Source organism: Andrographis paniculata, unplaced genomic scaffold, assembly GCF_009805555.1.
Source record: "Andrographis paniculata isolate CXL003 unplaced genomic scaffold, ASM980555v1 Contig86END, whole genome shotgun sequence".
NCBI classification, from domain to species: domain Eukaryota; kingdom Viridiplantae; phylum Streptophyta; class Magnoliopsida; order Lamiales; family Acanthaceae; genus Andrographis; species Andrographis paniculata.
In genome coordinates this window covers 5,389,064-5,406,686 of record NW_026137624.1, presented here as the reverse complement: position 1 = coordinate 5,406,686, position 17,623 = coordinate 5,389,064, and the positions used below count along the sequence as shown (strand labels likewise).

General features: G+C 25.1%; 1 protein-coding gene across 1 annotated transcript; it reads right to left on the bottom strand.

Annotated features, from left to right (window-relative positions):
- Positions 1-2,585: 2,585 nt before the first annotated feature.
- On the bottom strand, positions 2,586-5,773 carry LOC127242214 (uncharacterized). Its single transcript, XM_051261672.1, has 10 exons — positions 5,484-5,773; positions 4,535-4,632; positions 4,323-4,420; positions 4,192-4,241; positions 4,000-4,095; positions 3,487-3,576; positions 3,331-3,423; positions 3,158-3,253; positions 3,019-3,084; positions 2,586-2,932 (listed from the first exon to the last, which is right to left on the bottom strand). The coding sequence occupies exons 1-10, from the start codon at positions 5,685-5,687 to the stop codon at positions 2,723-2,725; spliced, it is 1,101 nt and encodes a 366-aa protein (XP_051117629.1). The 5' UTR covers positions 5,688-5,773; the 3' UTR covers positions 2,586-2,722.
- Between the last annotated feature and the right edge of the window lie 11,850 nt (positions 5,774-17,623).

Here is a 17,623-nt window from a genome sequence, read left to right as displayed (position 1 = left end):
TTATTTTTATTTTTTCAAACTATCATTAGTTATTACTCTAACATATTTTAATCATTTACTTTCTATTTTATATCAATTTTCAATTAAATATTATTATTTTAATTTTTATGTTCACTGTCAATAAGACATTTTTTTGATAATATATATTGTATATTAATTCTTTTATTTATTATTAATTTTAAAAAAAAATTAAAAAATAATATTAATTGTAAATATAAAAAATGGTATGTAAAATTAAATACTTATTTGAAAAATATTCTTTTGGCAATAAAAAATAAAATTGAGGATTAAAGTAAAAATAAACAATAGCATTTTTAAAGTTAAAATTATATAGATAAAATTTGTGGATAGGAGAAAACTAGAGTGGCATGTGTTTTTATTCAAAGATTTTGGCCTGAATTTGATATTTAGGGTGTGTTTGTTTGGGAGTTTAGATTTTGAATTGGGATTTGAATATTAAAAATTTTGAATTTGAATAGTTGTACGACGTGATATAAATATGTGTTAATGTAATCTTTTGAATGTAAATTTGATTTTTAGTATAATATAAAAAATGAAAAATAAGTGTTGATTTGATTTTTTGGGGAAAAAAAATGGAATGCAAAATCTTATAAACGAACACACCCTAAATTTTTATTTAAAAAATATTGATTTAAATTTTATTTGTTTATGTTTTATATTATAATAAAAATTTAATTTAATTTAATATATTATATATACCATAATATTTATTAATATCACGACAAATTATTATTTAAATTATTATTTTTTATTATTTTAAACATAAATTCAAATTTTAAATCTTCAAACAAATACATTATTTTTTTATTATATTTAAATAAAATAATTATTGAAATATAAAAAATATATATACTCCCTCCGTCATTTAACAAATTATTTATTTTTTCCATTTTACTTTGTCTCGTAACAAATTATTAATTTATTTTTTTAGTAACGGTACTATTTACCTAACATTACAAATACCCTTGCAACTTACAATATATTACACAAATATCATTATTTTTATATCACATAATACTATTATATCAATATAATACTAATATTTTTAAAATTACGTGAAAAAACAAACGAATACGTAATTATGAGACAAATAAAATATTATAATCTACATAAAATAATAAATAAAGAAAATTTGATAAGTATGAACAATATAGATAAAGTATTATTTATATTAATATAATATAAATAAAACATATAACCAGCCTATCATTTGCAATCTTAATGGTTGCAGTTATTTTGTTGATGGTAAACAAAATATGATACGATGATAATCAACATATTAAAGGGGTGTTTTTTAAGATTGGTTTGAAAAGAAAATTAATCATTTCATCTCACATAATTTGTCTCTATTTTTTTTCGTCCCTCCACGTAACTTATCATTTCTATTTTTGGAAATATAATTATGTACTTTAATCGCATTTTAAATTTTATAATTGTTTTAATTTTAATTAAATTATTTACTTATCTTAATTTTAATCTATAATTATTTTTATTAATACACTTCTTAATTACTTATTGATTATATTTACCTAAATTCTCGTGTCTACAGTAATACATCCGTATTACATGAGACGGATAGAATAATTTAATTATAAAAATAATATTTAATAGAATATTTGTAAGAAAATATATATATATATTTTAAAACACGAGTCTAAATGGCAAAATCTAATACTCTAATTTATATAATTAAATAATGTAATTAATATAATATATATAATATATTATAAGGTTTAGCATGGTACTAAATTAAAAAATTCAGCACCCAAGCTACTCAGATTATCGTAGACGTACAAATAGAAAAATATAATTAGTAAATTAAAAAATAAATTAATAAAATAATTATAAATTAAATTAAAATAACCAAGTAATCTAATTAAACATAAAATATAAATTTAAAAAATTAAAAATAAAATTAAAATATGTAACATTTTTTAATTTAATCTTTAGACAACAAAATATTTAGGTGTTTACTCGTGAAATTTTGATTTTGAATTTTAAATAGTAAAATTTTTAATTGAAATAATTGTTTGATGTGGTATAAATATTGTTTTGAATGTAAAATTAAATTTTATTGTAATAAAATAAATAAAAATTGAATGTTTATTTTTTTAGAAAAAAAAAATTAAAATAGTAAAATAAATGATAAAATCTTACGTAAATAGTGAGTTTTTTTTAGCAATTATACTATCAACTAACATTAAAAATATTTTTACCATCCGTACCGTATACAATATATTAAACAAATATTATCATTTTTATATCATACTTCCTCCGTCCCAATCTATCTATCCATTTGTTTTTTACACAAAATTTTAGAAATATTAGTATTATATTGAAATGTAATATAAATAAAGGTAAAAAGATGATAAAATAATGACATTTGTATAATATATTGTAAACTGAAAAGATATTTGTAACGTTAAGAATATAGTACAATTACTATAAAAAATTGAAATGAATACTTTAACAAAATGAAAAAATTGATAAATTATCGAGGGATAGAGGGAGTATTATTTTTGTTATTTTTTATAAATTTATATTGCATATAAATATTATCCTAATATTAAAAAATCTATACGGCAAAAAACTATCAATTACTTATTTAAACGACGGGACGAGTCTATAACATAGGTTAAAAACAACATATATCACAACACCATATATATTGCCCCCATATTACATTCTAACCAACACATATTTATTCTCCTACAAGAACATTATCAATAGAAGAGTGACAAACCTTGTCATCCTTGCCATCCTTATTCTCCACCGCCCCAGAAATCCCATAGGCTCCCCGGACAAAATCCGCGATAAAGTTCGCAATCACACGAGGATTCTCGACATGAGGCATATGGCCGCAGCCCGGAACTTTTAGAATCCGGGCATTTGGCAGCTCCCGATGTAGTCTCTGCATTTTCATGTCCAAACAAAGAGACATCAAAATATATCCGGACAAAAACAACGCTTGTAAGAAAAGTGTCGAATCGAACTGACCTCGGCAACCTCGTAGCTGACTATGTTGTCCCTCTCACTGCATATGAGGAGAGCCTTTTGCTTCACCTGCATCCAAAAACATGCATCATCGGTTTTGCAAATTGTTCTTACAAGCGATGTCTGAAAAATCGCGACTTACCAATTTAATTTGCTCGGTAACGTCATATCCGCCGCTGAGCATGAAGTTCACCGTAGCATCTTCCCACCACGGTAGAAGGCAGTGGAGTCGCCCCACCTTAACGAATGATTCATTACAATATTAAACGATGCGCTAAATCGAACATTGGTATAAGTACTGGGCAATTATCTTACATTGGTGTAATCGACGATCCTCGATAACGATATGCCGTTGAAAACGAGCAGCTTGGCGTACCAACGAATGGGAATGCTTTTAAGCAGCGAGGCCTGGTCGATACAACAATTTAATTATATAATCGATTATGGAATCACATAATTTATGAGCATTACCATTGCATACGCCATTATTTTCGGCAAGTTTGTAAGAATGGCAGTGCCTTTTCCGTAAACGCAAGGGTTAACTAAAACCAGCTTGTCCACCTGCAAGGCGTCGAAGAAAATAAATTGCATAAACGAGCTAAAAACGAGTCGCATAGCATTGATTTGACACAATTTCCAGCTCTGTGAAACCACAGCAAAATAAGAAATTTTGAATAGTATATAAAGTTGAATTTATGAATGAATAGTTGTTTGACGTGATATAAATAAATTTTGATGTAATATTTTGAATAAAAAATAAATTTGTAGTATACAAAAGGAAAAGTAATTGTCTATGGTAAAACCCACAAAAGAACACAACGAATATGTTTTGGTGATCAATTATGAATATTCATGGTCCGTTGTTGTTTATGTTCAGAATGAAATTTGCCTAAGGACTATCGATGGAAAGGGCAGAGTGGAAAATGGATAAAGATGCATGTGCAAAAGAGAATATCAGCATTAAGCATAAAAAGAACATCTTACGGCTTCAGGAAAATTGACGGCAAAATCTATTGCAACTGCCGCACCAAGGCTTGGCCCGACTAATGTCATTGGTCTTCTGATGTGAGATTTCCAGAGCTACATTTTATACCAAAATAAAAATATGTATAACAAACAGTTTAATTTAACGAGCATTTGTGATAGTCACGCATAAAGTTCATATTAGTAAATTACCTGATAGAGGTGGTACCTCTTTGAAGCAACGTTACATGGAGGCCGTTTTTCTTGTGCAAAAATCAGAGATCCGTTAGAAATGATAAACATATAAATATATAACTTTGTGTAGTTAAGGATAGATAATGAACCTAAGTCCGAGAAACCCCATCCCAGAACATCGATTGCCCAGACTTCCAAGCCGGCATCCTCTAGCAGTGGGTATGCGCTTCGCCATTCTAAACAAGAGCTAAATGATAAGCCATACATCAATTGCAGCAGCGACAACAGAAATAAACTAATGTTATTTACAGAGAGATGAAAGTAAGACAGCTCTATAAATGTTGGATTACATGTTGCAAACCTGTCAAAGCAATGAAGAAGAACCACCGGATTCGCGGAATCAGTGTGAACTCTCGGCGCCACACAGCTACTCATTATGCAACCCTCAGAAAACCCAACCTGCACTACCAGTTCTTATCACTGTGCATCTGATTGCTTTACCAAATACATGCGATTCAAGAATATCTCCGGTTTGTCCTCGTTGATGAAACATTATAATTACGACTAATTTCAATGCAGACATTAGTTCAAACTCGGAAATCCTAGTTAACAAGGCAAAGATCAATGCCTTGTTCACTTGTGTTTTCAAGAAAATTTTTGCAGTATGCATTCTACTGTAGAATTTCCTATCCAAAAACATCAAATTCAACACCTAAATTCTAAGAAAACAAAATCCAGAAACAGCTCAAATCACCAAATACATACCAAAACACAAGTACATACCCATTTTTTTTACATTATTTCTTCTAGAACCAACTGCATACCATGCCATTGATCCCAATAGGGCTATGGATATATTTAACCTCATTGAGAATCAACTTGACTTATACTACACAATCACTACAGTCTACACACAGTTTTGCTTAAACACAACAGAACACCACAAGTTAATCAAAATTTCAACATACGTTTCTACAAGACAGGTAGCAATTCGAGTTCCACCCCCAACCCTACATCAAACATTTAATGATTCAGAAAAGTTCCGAAGCGCTGGATGCAGAACAAATAGCAGAATATTTCTCCAATAAGCCAAAAAATTGGGGAAATTCCTCTCTCACTCAAATTCGAGAATCCTCTTCCAAATTGAAGCCTAGTGAAGCACTCATTTCACCAACCAAAACAGGATACAAAACAGCAACCACACCACATAATACTCGATAAAATCGAAGAAGATTATTACATCATGCAATTCGGCGACGAGCACATGCAACCACAACTACAGGAAACAGCACAGATTTTAATTTTTCTACCTGCACAGGAAGCCTCTGTATCCTCTGAGCCAAATTTCTAGCCGAAGGATCTCTGATTTTATGAACTTCCTTCGGAAGAAACGACGGAAAAACTCCGCCGATATCTTTGCCGCCATCGCCACTACTCACCGAAGCGGTGCAATCCAGCAATCTCCTCCGACCGCAATGATGCAACGGAAATCCCAATGCCGGTGCCGCTACCATTTTCGCACAATGCACCGCCACACCGCTCCTGCCGTGAAGCTCTTTTTATGCCGAAATGGAACTAATTGTAAACAACTGTAACTTCTGACACTGCAGACGTAGCTCTACGAAGCTCGTCTATAAAGAAGACAAATGGTAGTTATCGTGTACACAAGGAGCACTGCACCGAGTTAATCTACACCGTTGAAAATTTTAACCCTTTCTGTAGGCCCCACACGTGTCGACTTTGAACGGTGAGAGATTGTCTTGATGTTGGAGTCGAAAACTTCCTTGTTGCTACTCAACTTTATAAATATTTTTAATTTATAATTAATATAAATAGGATTTATTTCCAAAAAGGGCATTATGCCTATTTATCCAGAATTTACTGTGTTCGTTTGGATTTGGTCTTCCTAATATTGTAGTGTTTCATATATTTATCTTGTCATTTTAGGTCTTTTTTTTTTTTGTTTTTTTTTGTTTTTTCAAATAAAATACATTATTATTATATTATTTTCAGTAAAAATATAATATTAAAATTTTTTAAAATCCAAATTCAAATTAAGGTTACCTTTGAAATAAAAACCACAACTCATATAAAATTGAGAATAGAGAAATTAAAGGTTGTGTTAGTTTTGTGAATTATAAAGAAAATATATATATATATTTTTATGTGAAGTATAAAGAATTGTGTCGATAATACGAAAATAAATATCAATTTCTTTAGTTTAGGTTAAGACAAAGAATTTAAGATTCATAAATAAATAATTCATCATTGTCCTTTACAGTGTAGAAAAACAGAGAAAAATAAAATTAATAAAATGGAGTGACGTCACATCTATTAAAATTTTTAAAAATAAATAAATAAACATTATAACTAAATAAATACAACAATATTTCTCTTATCTAATTTATTATTTTTTATTGATCTATTTTTTTTTTCACTTACAATAAACTGTCCCCTCTTTGTACCGATCGTTGTATTTTTTTTTTATTTTTTTATTTTTATATTTTCAATTAAGTTTTTATTATACGGAATAAAATAATCAAGTTTCATTATCGATTCATTTTCTGTCTCCGAAATTTTATTTTCTATTCCAAATTAATAGGTTTGTTTTGTTTTAGTTTAAAATTGAGTTTAAATATATATTTTGATTTAATTTATATTTTAATCAATTTTTTAAGCATATTATATTAGGAACAGTAAAATTTGAACTCAAATCAAACATATAAATTATATTTTTAAAATTAATAAATATAATGTTCACAAATAATAAAATTTTAAATTACTAGAATGCACCTCTTTTATTTTAATACATAAATACTTGTTGAGATATTTTTATTCATACATTTTATAGTATTTTTATTAGACTATCCACTACATAGATATAGGAAGGAGGTGACATTTGAATTGAAATAAGTTTTTGACATGATTAAATTGTAAATCTTTTTTTTTTATATATACATTATATTTTTTAATAGTTCCTCTGTCCCATTGAGAAGTTACTATTTTTTTATTTTTGTTTGTCCTGAAACAAAGGTTACCATTTCCTAATTTAGTAATTGTACTACCTACTTTACATAATAAATACCCTTTCAACTTACAATATATTACACAAATGTCATTACTTTTATATTACACCATACTAATGGGGTATTTTTGTATTTTTTTACTACAATCCAATATAATACTAATATTAAAAAATCTACATGCAAAAAGCAAACGCCACCCTTCCAACGAGACGGAGGGAGTATTCAACTTTAAAAGTTTTTAATTATAATATACTATTATTTTTATTACAAGATATTATTTTGAAAAATCGGAATTCAAATCCAATACATAAAAACAAATGCAAAGAGAACACACACAAACACACATATAAATAATATCCCTTCGTCCCAAAACTATAGTGTGGGTTATGTTTGGTACGAGATTTGAGAAATATTCATATTATATTAGTAGTGGATAAAAAATTCAGATAAAAAACTTTTTTACTTTTGTGAGTATATTAGTGTAAAAAGTAATGGCAATTGTGTAATAATAATAATAAAAAACAAAGATAAGGGTAGTTTTATAGTAATATTGTTATTTATGATAATAAGACTATTGTTTTGGAACATACAAAAATGGTAAACAAAATTATTGTATTCGGGCGGAGGGAGTAAAAAAAAAGGTGACATTTTTACTTTAGTTGTGTTCTCAAAGCAGTGAAATTCTAAACAAAATTATAAAAGTGATTATTAGTAGGTTGAATACAATATTCTAAATTAAATTTATTTTTATAGTATAATAAATTTAGATAAGAGTAGACATAAGTCATATGTATAATTTGATTTTTATTTTTTTTTATTATACAACTATTGTGATTTTTTATATATATTTATTTTCTTAGGGTGTGTTTGTTTGAGGGATTTTGCCAAAAATCCATTATTTATCCAAGTTTTTTCTTCTAAAAATATCAAATCAAACATTTAATTTTTATATTCTATATTATTCTAAAAATCAAATACCTATTTATATCACATCATACAACTATTCCAATTCAAAATTTTTAGTATTCAAATCTTAACTTAAAATTCAAACATTCGAACAAACACACTCTAGAGGACATCATACTAAAAAAATCCATAAAATTTGTTTAATACTATATAATGATTTCTCCGTCTCGGAACTATAGTCTTGGTTGTTTTGGACACTAAATTTAAGGAATATTGATATTATATTGATAGTGGGCAAAAAATATAGGTAAAAGACATTTTTGCCTTTGATGTATTAGTGTAAAAGATAACGGAAATTATGTAATAATAATGAAAGAGTAAGGGTAGTTATATAGTGATACGGTTACTTACGAAAATAGGACTATTGTTTTGGAGCGAACAAAAATAATAAATAAGACTATTGTATTAGGACAGAGGAATATAATAGTACTCATTTTGTCCCAATGAAAATGTTTATTGTACAGTACATATGAAAATTTAGAAGAAATATAATTAATGAATAATAAAAAAATATATTAATAAAAATAATTATTTTATAATACATATAATTATATATTAAAATTAAATAATTTAATTAAAATTTAAAATATAATTAAAATGCATAATATTTTTTTAATAAAAAAATAAATTATATGAGAGAGCTAAAAAAATAAAAAAATAAAATAAACATTTGTTACTTTAAAATTTATCAAATTTATATTAATAAATATATACTGTAATATAAATTTTTATTATGATATTTTAAATAAAAACCAATAATAATGCAATCGAATAAAGCCATTTGTAAATGATAAAAAGCATTAAAAAAAAAAAAGAGAGGAGAGAAATACTCCCTATGTAAAATAAAAATATTCTTGTTCTTCCAAGTTCTCTTTTCTTTTTTTTTTTTTTAATTGATTTTGACTTTTATTCTAATGTGATATTTTATGTTAAAAAATTAGTATTAATTTCTATTATAAAATATATATTTATTTTTCTTATTTATGTGTCATTAAAGTAAATATATTTTTTTAGCAAAATAATTATATTAGTTCTTTCATCTTAAAATAATAGAAGCATTTCAAAGGAATACAAAATTTAAGAAATAGTAATACTATATTTATAATCAATGTAAAAATATTTGTAAAAGGCTAAAATACTTCTACTTTATTATTAGAAAGTAAATGAATAAAATGGATAATTGTAGTGACATTTATTTATATAATTATTGTGAAAAATATAGATAGTTTTATAGAAAGATAGAAAGTCTAGTTATTAAAAATGTAAACGAGGCAATTATTTTGAGATTACGAAAATGATAAAATGAAACTATTATTTTGAATAGACCGAAAATAATAAAATAAATCTATTGTGTTGAGACGAAAAAAATATATTTTACTATTTTAATGATAAAAGACAAAAAAGAGTATGCATAGGCGGTGAATATATGATTACAAGTTCACTTCCCGTACCAACATGCCATCATGTAATTTGTTTGTTTAATACTTCATCAATCCTAGAATTATAGTCTTATTTGTGTTTGATACGGGGTTTAAGAAATATTGATATTATATTGGTAGAGGGTAAAAAATACGGAGTAAAAGACTTTTTTGCCATTGTGAGTGTATTAGTGTAAAAAGTGGTGACAATTGTGTAATAATAATGAAATAAGTAATGATAATTTTATAGTGATATGGTTATTTATGAAAATAAAACTATTGTTTTGGAATGAATAAAAATGATAAACATGACTATTGTATTGGGACGGAGGGAATAGTATTATAGTGTAAGTATTTTTATTGTTAAATATTAAAAAATTATGATAATATTATAAAAGGTGATCTTTTGTGTGTTTGAATTGTTGAGTTTCATATATATATATATATAATTATTTCCTTATATTGAATGATAATATTTATTTATTGGATACTATTTGTACACTTAGGGTGGGTTTGATCGGGAATTTGGATTTTGAGTTGAGATTTGAATAGTAAAAAATTTGAATTGTAATAATTGTATGATGTGATATAAATATGTGCTGATGTAATATTTTGAATGTAAAATTAATTTTTAATGTAATATAAAAAATAAAAATAAGTGTTTGATTTAATTTCTTTTTAGGAAAAAAAATTGATGAATAATAGAATTTGGGGGATTTCCCCAAAGGAACACAACCTTATTGTGTACGTAAAAGAAATATGTTTTATATTTTATAAAAAAATTTATATTTTAAAATAAGATAAAAATAAAAAAAATAAAAAATATTCATGTGACAAACACATGTCCGTCACGTGGCGCTAACTAGACATCTATGTGTATGTCGAAATGCCATGAAAGTGCCACATAGACATCGAGAATTATATGTTGACTAAAACATCACTTTACGTAGCAAAGGCTAAGGCCATCTCTAATGGAACGTCATAATTGACGTTCCATCCCCATTTATAGCGCTGAGGGTCTCCAATCGGGTGTTAGTTGCAACACCATTTTTTGTGTTTGCTACAGTGCAAGCAAAGGCCATTTATGGTGTGTTGTTTTATTTTATTTTTTTATTTTTTATAAATTATAAATTTGATTTTTAAATTTAATTTTTATTTTTAAAATTTTATTTAAAATTATAAAAATAAAAAGTTGTTTAAACTAATAGGAAAAATTGAATATTTGAAGAATAACAGTGAAAAATGGAGTTATGATTTGAGTAAAATTACTGTAGCAATTGCATATTTGGAGATAAAACTAGATAAATAGAGTTGATGGGTTGAAGATGGCCTAATAGAAACATATGACATTATTTGCCCATAATCTATCATATGAGGTAAGACTTACCGGGACAACTAAACCTACAAAAATATTGCCAAAGGAGTTTTTTTTAGCTAATGAAGTCAATATTATTTATTCTATATAGATTTTAATAAAAATATATTATGTTCTTTTATTAAATATACATCAAAATAATATATATTTTTTTAAAAAAACAATATTCTATTTCAAATAGAAACCAAACAAACTCCTGTCAATAATTATGCAAAATAATTAGGGACATAACTAGACATAGATAAATATTGTTTAAATATATTTTGAAATCTTGAAAATAATATTTTGTATTCTCTATTATTAATGTATTTGTTTCTGTACAATTAATTTTTTCTTTTTTTAATAGAAAATTATTGTTCTATACACTAATACACTATTACATATGTTTTTTTTGAGTAAATAGTACATATGGTATACTTATATATATATATATCATATTTTTTTATACTCCCTCCTCCGTCCACCGCCTATCTATCCGTTTATTTTTGCACGTAGATTTTAATATATTAATATGTGGTACAATTGATATACATAAAGACTACTATACCCCTTAACATTTATGGTATTAAGTGGTGTTATTTGATGACATTTGTGTAATATTATATTAAGGGTGAGATAATTTTATATTTTAGTGGAAGATATATTTACTAAAAAAGGAAATGAATACGTTTGCGACGGATAGACTAAAATGACAAAATTGATAAATTGGCGGTGGACGAAGGGAGTAATATTAATTGAAAATATGTCCATATTTTTTGTTGAGATAACAAATCCAGAGCTTAAATTTATAAGTTCAAATATTTGCACTTCAATTTATTTTAGTAATTTGTGTCTTTGTTAGGTGTTTTGGATTTTAAATTGAAATTTGAATAGTAAAAATTTTGAATGAGAATAGTTGTATGATATGATATAAACAAGTATTGATGTGATATTTTAAATATAAAATTAATTACTTTTTGAATTAATTTAATATTTTAAAAAGAAAAAGTTGATGAACAATAAATATTCGGGAAAATCTTGCAAAGGAACACACATTTTGAATGATCAAAATTAATTGGTTTATTTTTTAGTTGCTTTAAAAAATAAAAAATCATGTGATGAAATATAATATTTGTAATGTTTTATTGCTATTAGTAATATCTATTTATTTATTTTGATAATAGTTAAATTAAATAAAACAGTCAATTTTCTTTTTGTAGTTAGGTAGTTTCGCCCCAAATAGTAAATATTGCATATATAAGGGACACAAAGAGTCAGATAGAATAAATATATAATTAATTTTAACCCATTGTGTTATGTTTTATTTGTTACTTTTTATTTATAATTTGAATTATTATAAGTGTTATTTGTTAGTTTGAAATATAATAAATTTCTCTCTCTACATAATTTGTTACTTTTTATTTATAATTTGAATTATTATAAGTGTTATTTATTAGTTTGAAATATAATAAATTTCTCTCTCTACATAACTTGTTACTTTTTATTTATAATTTGAATTATTATAAGTGTTATTTGTTAGATTGAAATATAATAAATTTTTCTCTCTTATTGTTATTATTTTCTTTATATAATTGCATTTATTTTAATACTTTATTCGTTTCATATATCATGTCATAATTTATATATCCATAAAAATTTAGAAAAAATATAATTAGTAAATAATTAAAAATATATTGATAAAAGTATATATGTGCAATATAAATAATTATATAGATTCATGCATAATTTAATATCTTTTTTTTTTAATTACATGAGATGTGAGAAAAATAATACTCACTTCGTCCACAAACTAATGCCCAACAACTATTGTCCTATTTCATTTTTTAAACACAAATTTTACATTTTTATTCTTCATTCATTTATTATTTTTTAATCTCTACCGTACACTTAAGGGCAAATTTGTCCATTTATAACAAAAAGACAATCACCTAAAAAAAATCATGTAAATATACTTTAGGACAATAGAAAATTAACGGAGGAAGTATGTTTCTTAACGCTTTTGTTTTTTTTAGTACATTAAGGGTGTGTTTGTTTGGGGGTTTGGATTTTGAGTTGGGATTTGAATAGTAAAAATTTTGAATTTGAATAGTTGTATGATGTGATATAAATAGGTGTTGATGTGATGTTTTGAATGTAAAATTGATTTTTAGTATAATATAAAAAATGAAAAATAGGTGTTTGATTTGATGTTTTTAGGGGGGAAAAATTGGATGAATAGTAGAAATCTTATTAAATCCCCCAAACAAACACACCCTAAATAATATGTTTTGTTCACCCAACTTTCACAATTCCGGGAGAATATTACCTAAAAAAAATATACAATACATATCCGTTCATATAATGTACTCATTTCATCCTCCTCACATTTATCTTTATTGTACATATCATTACAGATATTATTCTATTAATACTAGTGTTGGCACCCGTGCGTTGCACGGTTTATATAAATTGTTAAAATAATATTAAAAAAATAATTATTACATTTAAATATTTTGTAGAAAGATACAAATATTCTTAAAATTAATCAACAATTAATAGTAAGTTTACTATGTGTTAATTTGTTTTATTATGTCCATGAAGATATAGTTACTACTATGCATATGTAAACATAATCTATAAATGTGTCAATTATATATTTATATGTGTAAAATATGTCCGATTTTGTAAATTTTTAAAATAGAATAGTTGACATCGAAAGATAAATTAAGATTGTTTGTGTGATAATTTTAAATTCATACTTATGGTATCGTCTTTTATTGTCAAATTAACATCATACCCACATTAATTTTTTTTATATAAAATATAAAAAAATAAATTATAGTTATATAAACATAAAATTTTTGTAAAATTAGTTTCACTTCAAATATTTTGAACATCAATATGGTTCATTAGTCCAATAATACGAAAAACTTAATATTCATATAAAAATTAAAAGATAAATTTTTAAATTGAAAAAAATAATTATAAAGTAACTATATGTTGTGTTATAATTATATAACAATAACATACCATCTTTGTAAAATTAGTTTCACTTCAGATAAATTGAACATTAATATGGTCAATTTATCCGTAGGTAAAATTTAATATTCATATAAAAAATAAAAAACTATAATTATAAGTTGAAAAAAAATAATTATAAAGTAAGTACATATTGTTAGATAATTATGTAACAATTTTTAATATAATTATTATATATGACATAATTAAATTATTTATACACATCAGAACAACTACTTAAATAAAATAGAGAATTTGTTTTAAAAACTTATTTTTAGTATTTTTTTTAAAAAAAATTGTGGATAATTATTTATCTTAATTTTGTATTGCAAATTTAATAAATAAGAAAAAAGTAATTTAATTCAATAAATAGTATTATTGAAATATCAACTACAATTATTCATACTTATTTTTTAAAATAAAATTAGACATTAACTAATAAATAAAAATATTATATTAAAAAAATCATTTAAAATTTAGAAAATTGATTAAAATTGTTTAAAATTATTCAAATATATATTAATTGAATATGATATACATAATATATAAGAATTAACAATAAATTTACATATTAAATACAAATCAATAATATAATATTTCATTGGTACCGCCACATATAACTCATTTTCGTTTTTTTTTTTTGTCCGTTCCACAAAATATGACATTTTTATATTTTTAATAAATTTATCAATCTTAAATACATTTAATAAATATAAATAAATTTACTTAAATTTCTAATATTTTATATGTATGACCCGCTCAAAATTCTTTATTTTTGTCTCTTGAATTAACAAATATTTTATTTACCTTTAAAACTCTCAATTATTTTACAAAACTAATTTAGGTTAATGATAAATAAATAAATAAATTTTTTTATGTGTATTAATAAAATGTATTCTCTAAAATATAATATTTATATTGTATATATTTTTTATTGAGATATATAATGTTTAAAATATTTAAACACATTAAAAAAATAATCACTAAATAATAATATTCATTATTTAAATAACTAATTTATACTACATAAATTCTCGTGCCCAAACAAAATATTTCATCTTGCCGAGACGAATTAAGTATATTTTAATACTTATCGAATTCAATATCTTTTAGAAAGCGATAAAAAAATATATATATATGAAAAAAAGAGTTAATATAAGAATAGAAAATGAGATTTAAATAATTTAGAAATTATCAATTGTAAATATATTAAGTTTATAAAAAAAACTGTAAAATAAATAAGATCTTGGAAAATATAAATAAATATCATATTAAATTATTTGTACATTATAAAAAGTATAAAAATAAATACTGTAATAAGATATCTTCTTCAAAATAGTAAAATAAAAAAAGGAAAATTTTTATATAAAAATTATGAAACTAATTGGAAAAAAAAATCATATAATAATAATAATACAATATGATTTGAATTCTTTAGAATTTGACACCAAAATATATACAGATAAAATGAAAATAGTTATACAAATATAATCTATAGAATTAATGATTTTTTTTAACTTGAAAAAAATCGAAATTATAAACCTACACCCCTTTTTGCATCTTCATATTTGTCTCTATTTTTTTACAGTCAAAATAAATATAAAATTAAATTCATCGAAAAATATGAAAAAGAGATGAGAACGTGAATTTCAACCAAATAAAAAGTAAATTAGAAAAAAACTTTATAAAATTTTTAAAAGTGTATATATATCAACTAATACTATAAAAGAAACCGTAAAAAATATATAAATTTTAAAAACTGTAAATACCCCACTATCATATGATACAAAACTGTAAAATAAAAAAAAAATCAAAAAAATCTCTAAAATCTCATAATTGAGGAATCAGACACTGATCTCAAATACGATTATAAGACACCTTCGCGCGGCTCGCTTCCCTCCAGCTCGCAGATACGCTCTCCACCTCGTCGAGCTTGTCGTGGTGATCTCCGACAATTAGCTCCACCTTAGCCAACCTTCCGTCAAGTGTCCCCACTTCCTGGTCCGTCCGCCTATGAACTTGGTTCTCGACCTCGTACTCAGTATCTGACTTGTTTGTCGCCATCTCCTCGAAACCTAACCCTGATACCACTTGTAACGGGTCTGATGATTCATTCTCGAACATCTTCCCGTTGACCTAACGATTCTTCGACTCCCTTGAAAACTCGCTAGTGTAGCCTCGCACATGACTCCAATACCTACTAAAAGTAAGAACACTGTAAGATGCACTCGGCAAAGTAGATAAATATTTTTGCAATTTTTTTTAAAAAAATTGTATTATATTTTGATATAATAATTAATATTCAAAAATTAATACACAAAAAATAAATATGACTTTAGAGCAGGACGAAAGTACTATATTATTCAAAATTTAATACTTTATTACAAAATATTATTTTTTATATTAATATTCTTCATATTTACCATAAAATAATATATCAATAAAAAAACATAAATGAACACATTTATTGTTTATTGATCAGTGGAAATTGAACAATAAAAAAGCTTAAGTGTACATTAAGTTGTAGTTGAGGAGTAATAAGTCTTATATAATATCCTATTTTATTTTTTACATAACATATTTTAATGTTATTATTATGATTTAGTTAATTTTGTGTCCATTCAAACCTACTCAATTCAAAGACGAACTGAGTATTTATATACTCCTTCCGTTCCTTATCGGACGATCTATCTATTTTTTTTATTTTGGTTCGTCTTATAATAAAGTATCTATTTTTCTTAAGTAACTATATCATCTATTTAATATTATAAATATTTTTTCAATGTACAATATATTACACAAATATCATTACATTTATATCATATAATACTAATAAGACTAATTTAGTCTTTTTTTTTTTTATCTCAATATAATACAAATATTTTTAAAATTCTCTGCAAAAAGTAAACGGATATATAAATTTGAATAGACGGAGAATATATATTGATAATTGTCGAATTTCGCTGAACACAATCATAAATTTTATTTTATTTTATTTTTATTTTTTATTTTTTATTTTCTTTGTAAGAAGTGGACAGTATGTACGGAAGAGAATATGGTGCCATTTGAATGCAAATTAATGGAACAGTTGGCTAGAAATCGACGACGATCGGAGCATCCGGAAATGGCGGTCGGCCACTAAATTTATTTCTTCTCGAATAAACCCTAGAACCGACGATTTCATCGGTTTTCCTTCTCCCGAAATTCAAGTTTGGCAAATCTGGACGATTTCCTGAGTGAGACGCAGCCAGCGGTTTCCTGTTTTTTCTAGAAGGTTTCGCTTTGTATGATCCTTCTCGTTCGGTTCCGTTCCGTTCCGATCAGTTCATACGCGCAAAAGGAAAAAATCTGGAGACGCAGAAACAGGAAAACCTTGAGGAATTTGAAACTGCAGGAATCAAATCAATTCCTTCCTTCCAGAGCTATTTCTCTCCCGCTGCCATTTCGTAGGTAACTTCTTTGATTTTGGTGCGTTTTCTGAATCTCTATTGATTTTCCTGTTGAGAATCTCCATTTAGGCGTAATAATTTCTTCGATTTACTAGCAATTGCTTGCGATCTTAATTAAGCAAATCTTCGATACCAAGTTGCGAGACCATGAATCGCCTCATCTACGTGCAAAATCTCGCTGCATTTTTATGTTTTTTGTTCGTGGAGATGATTAGCCTC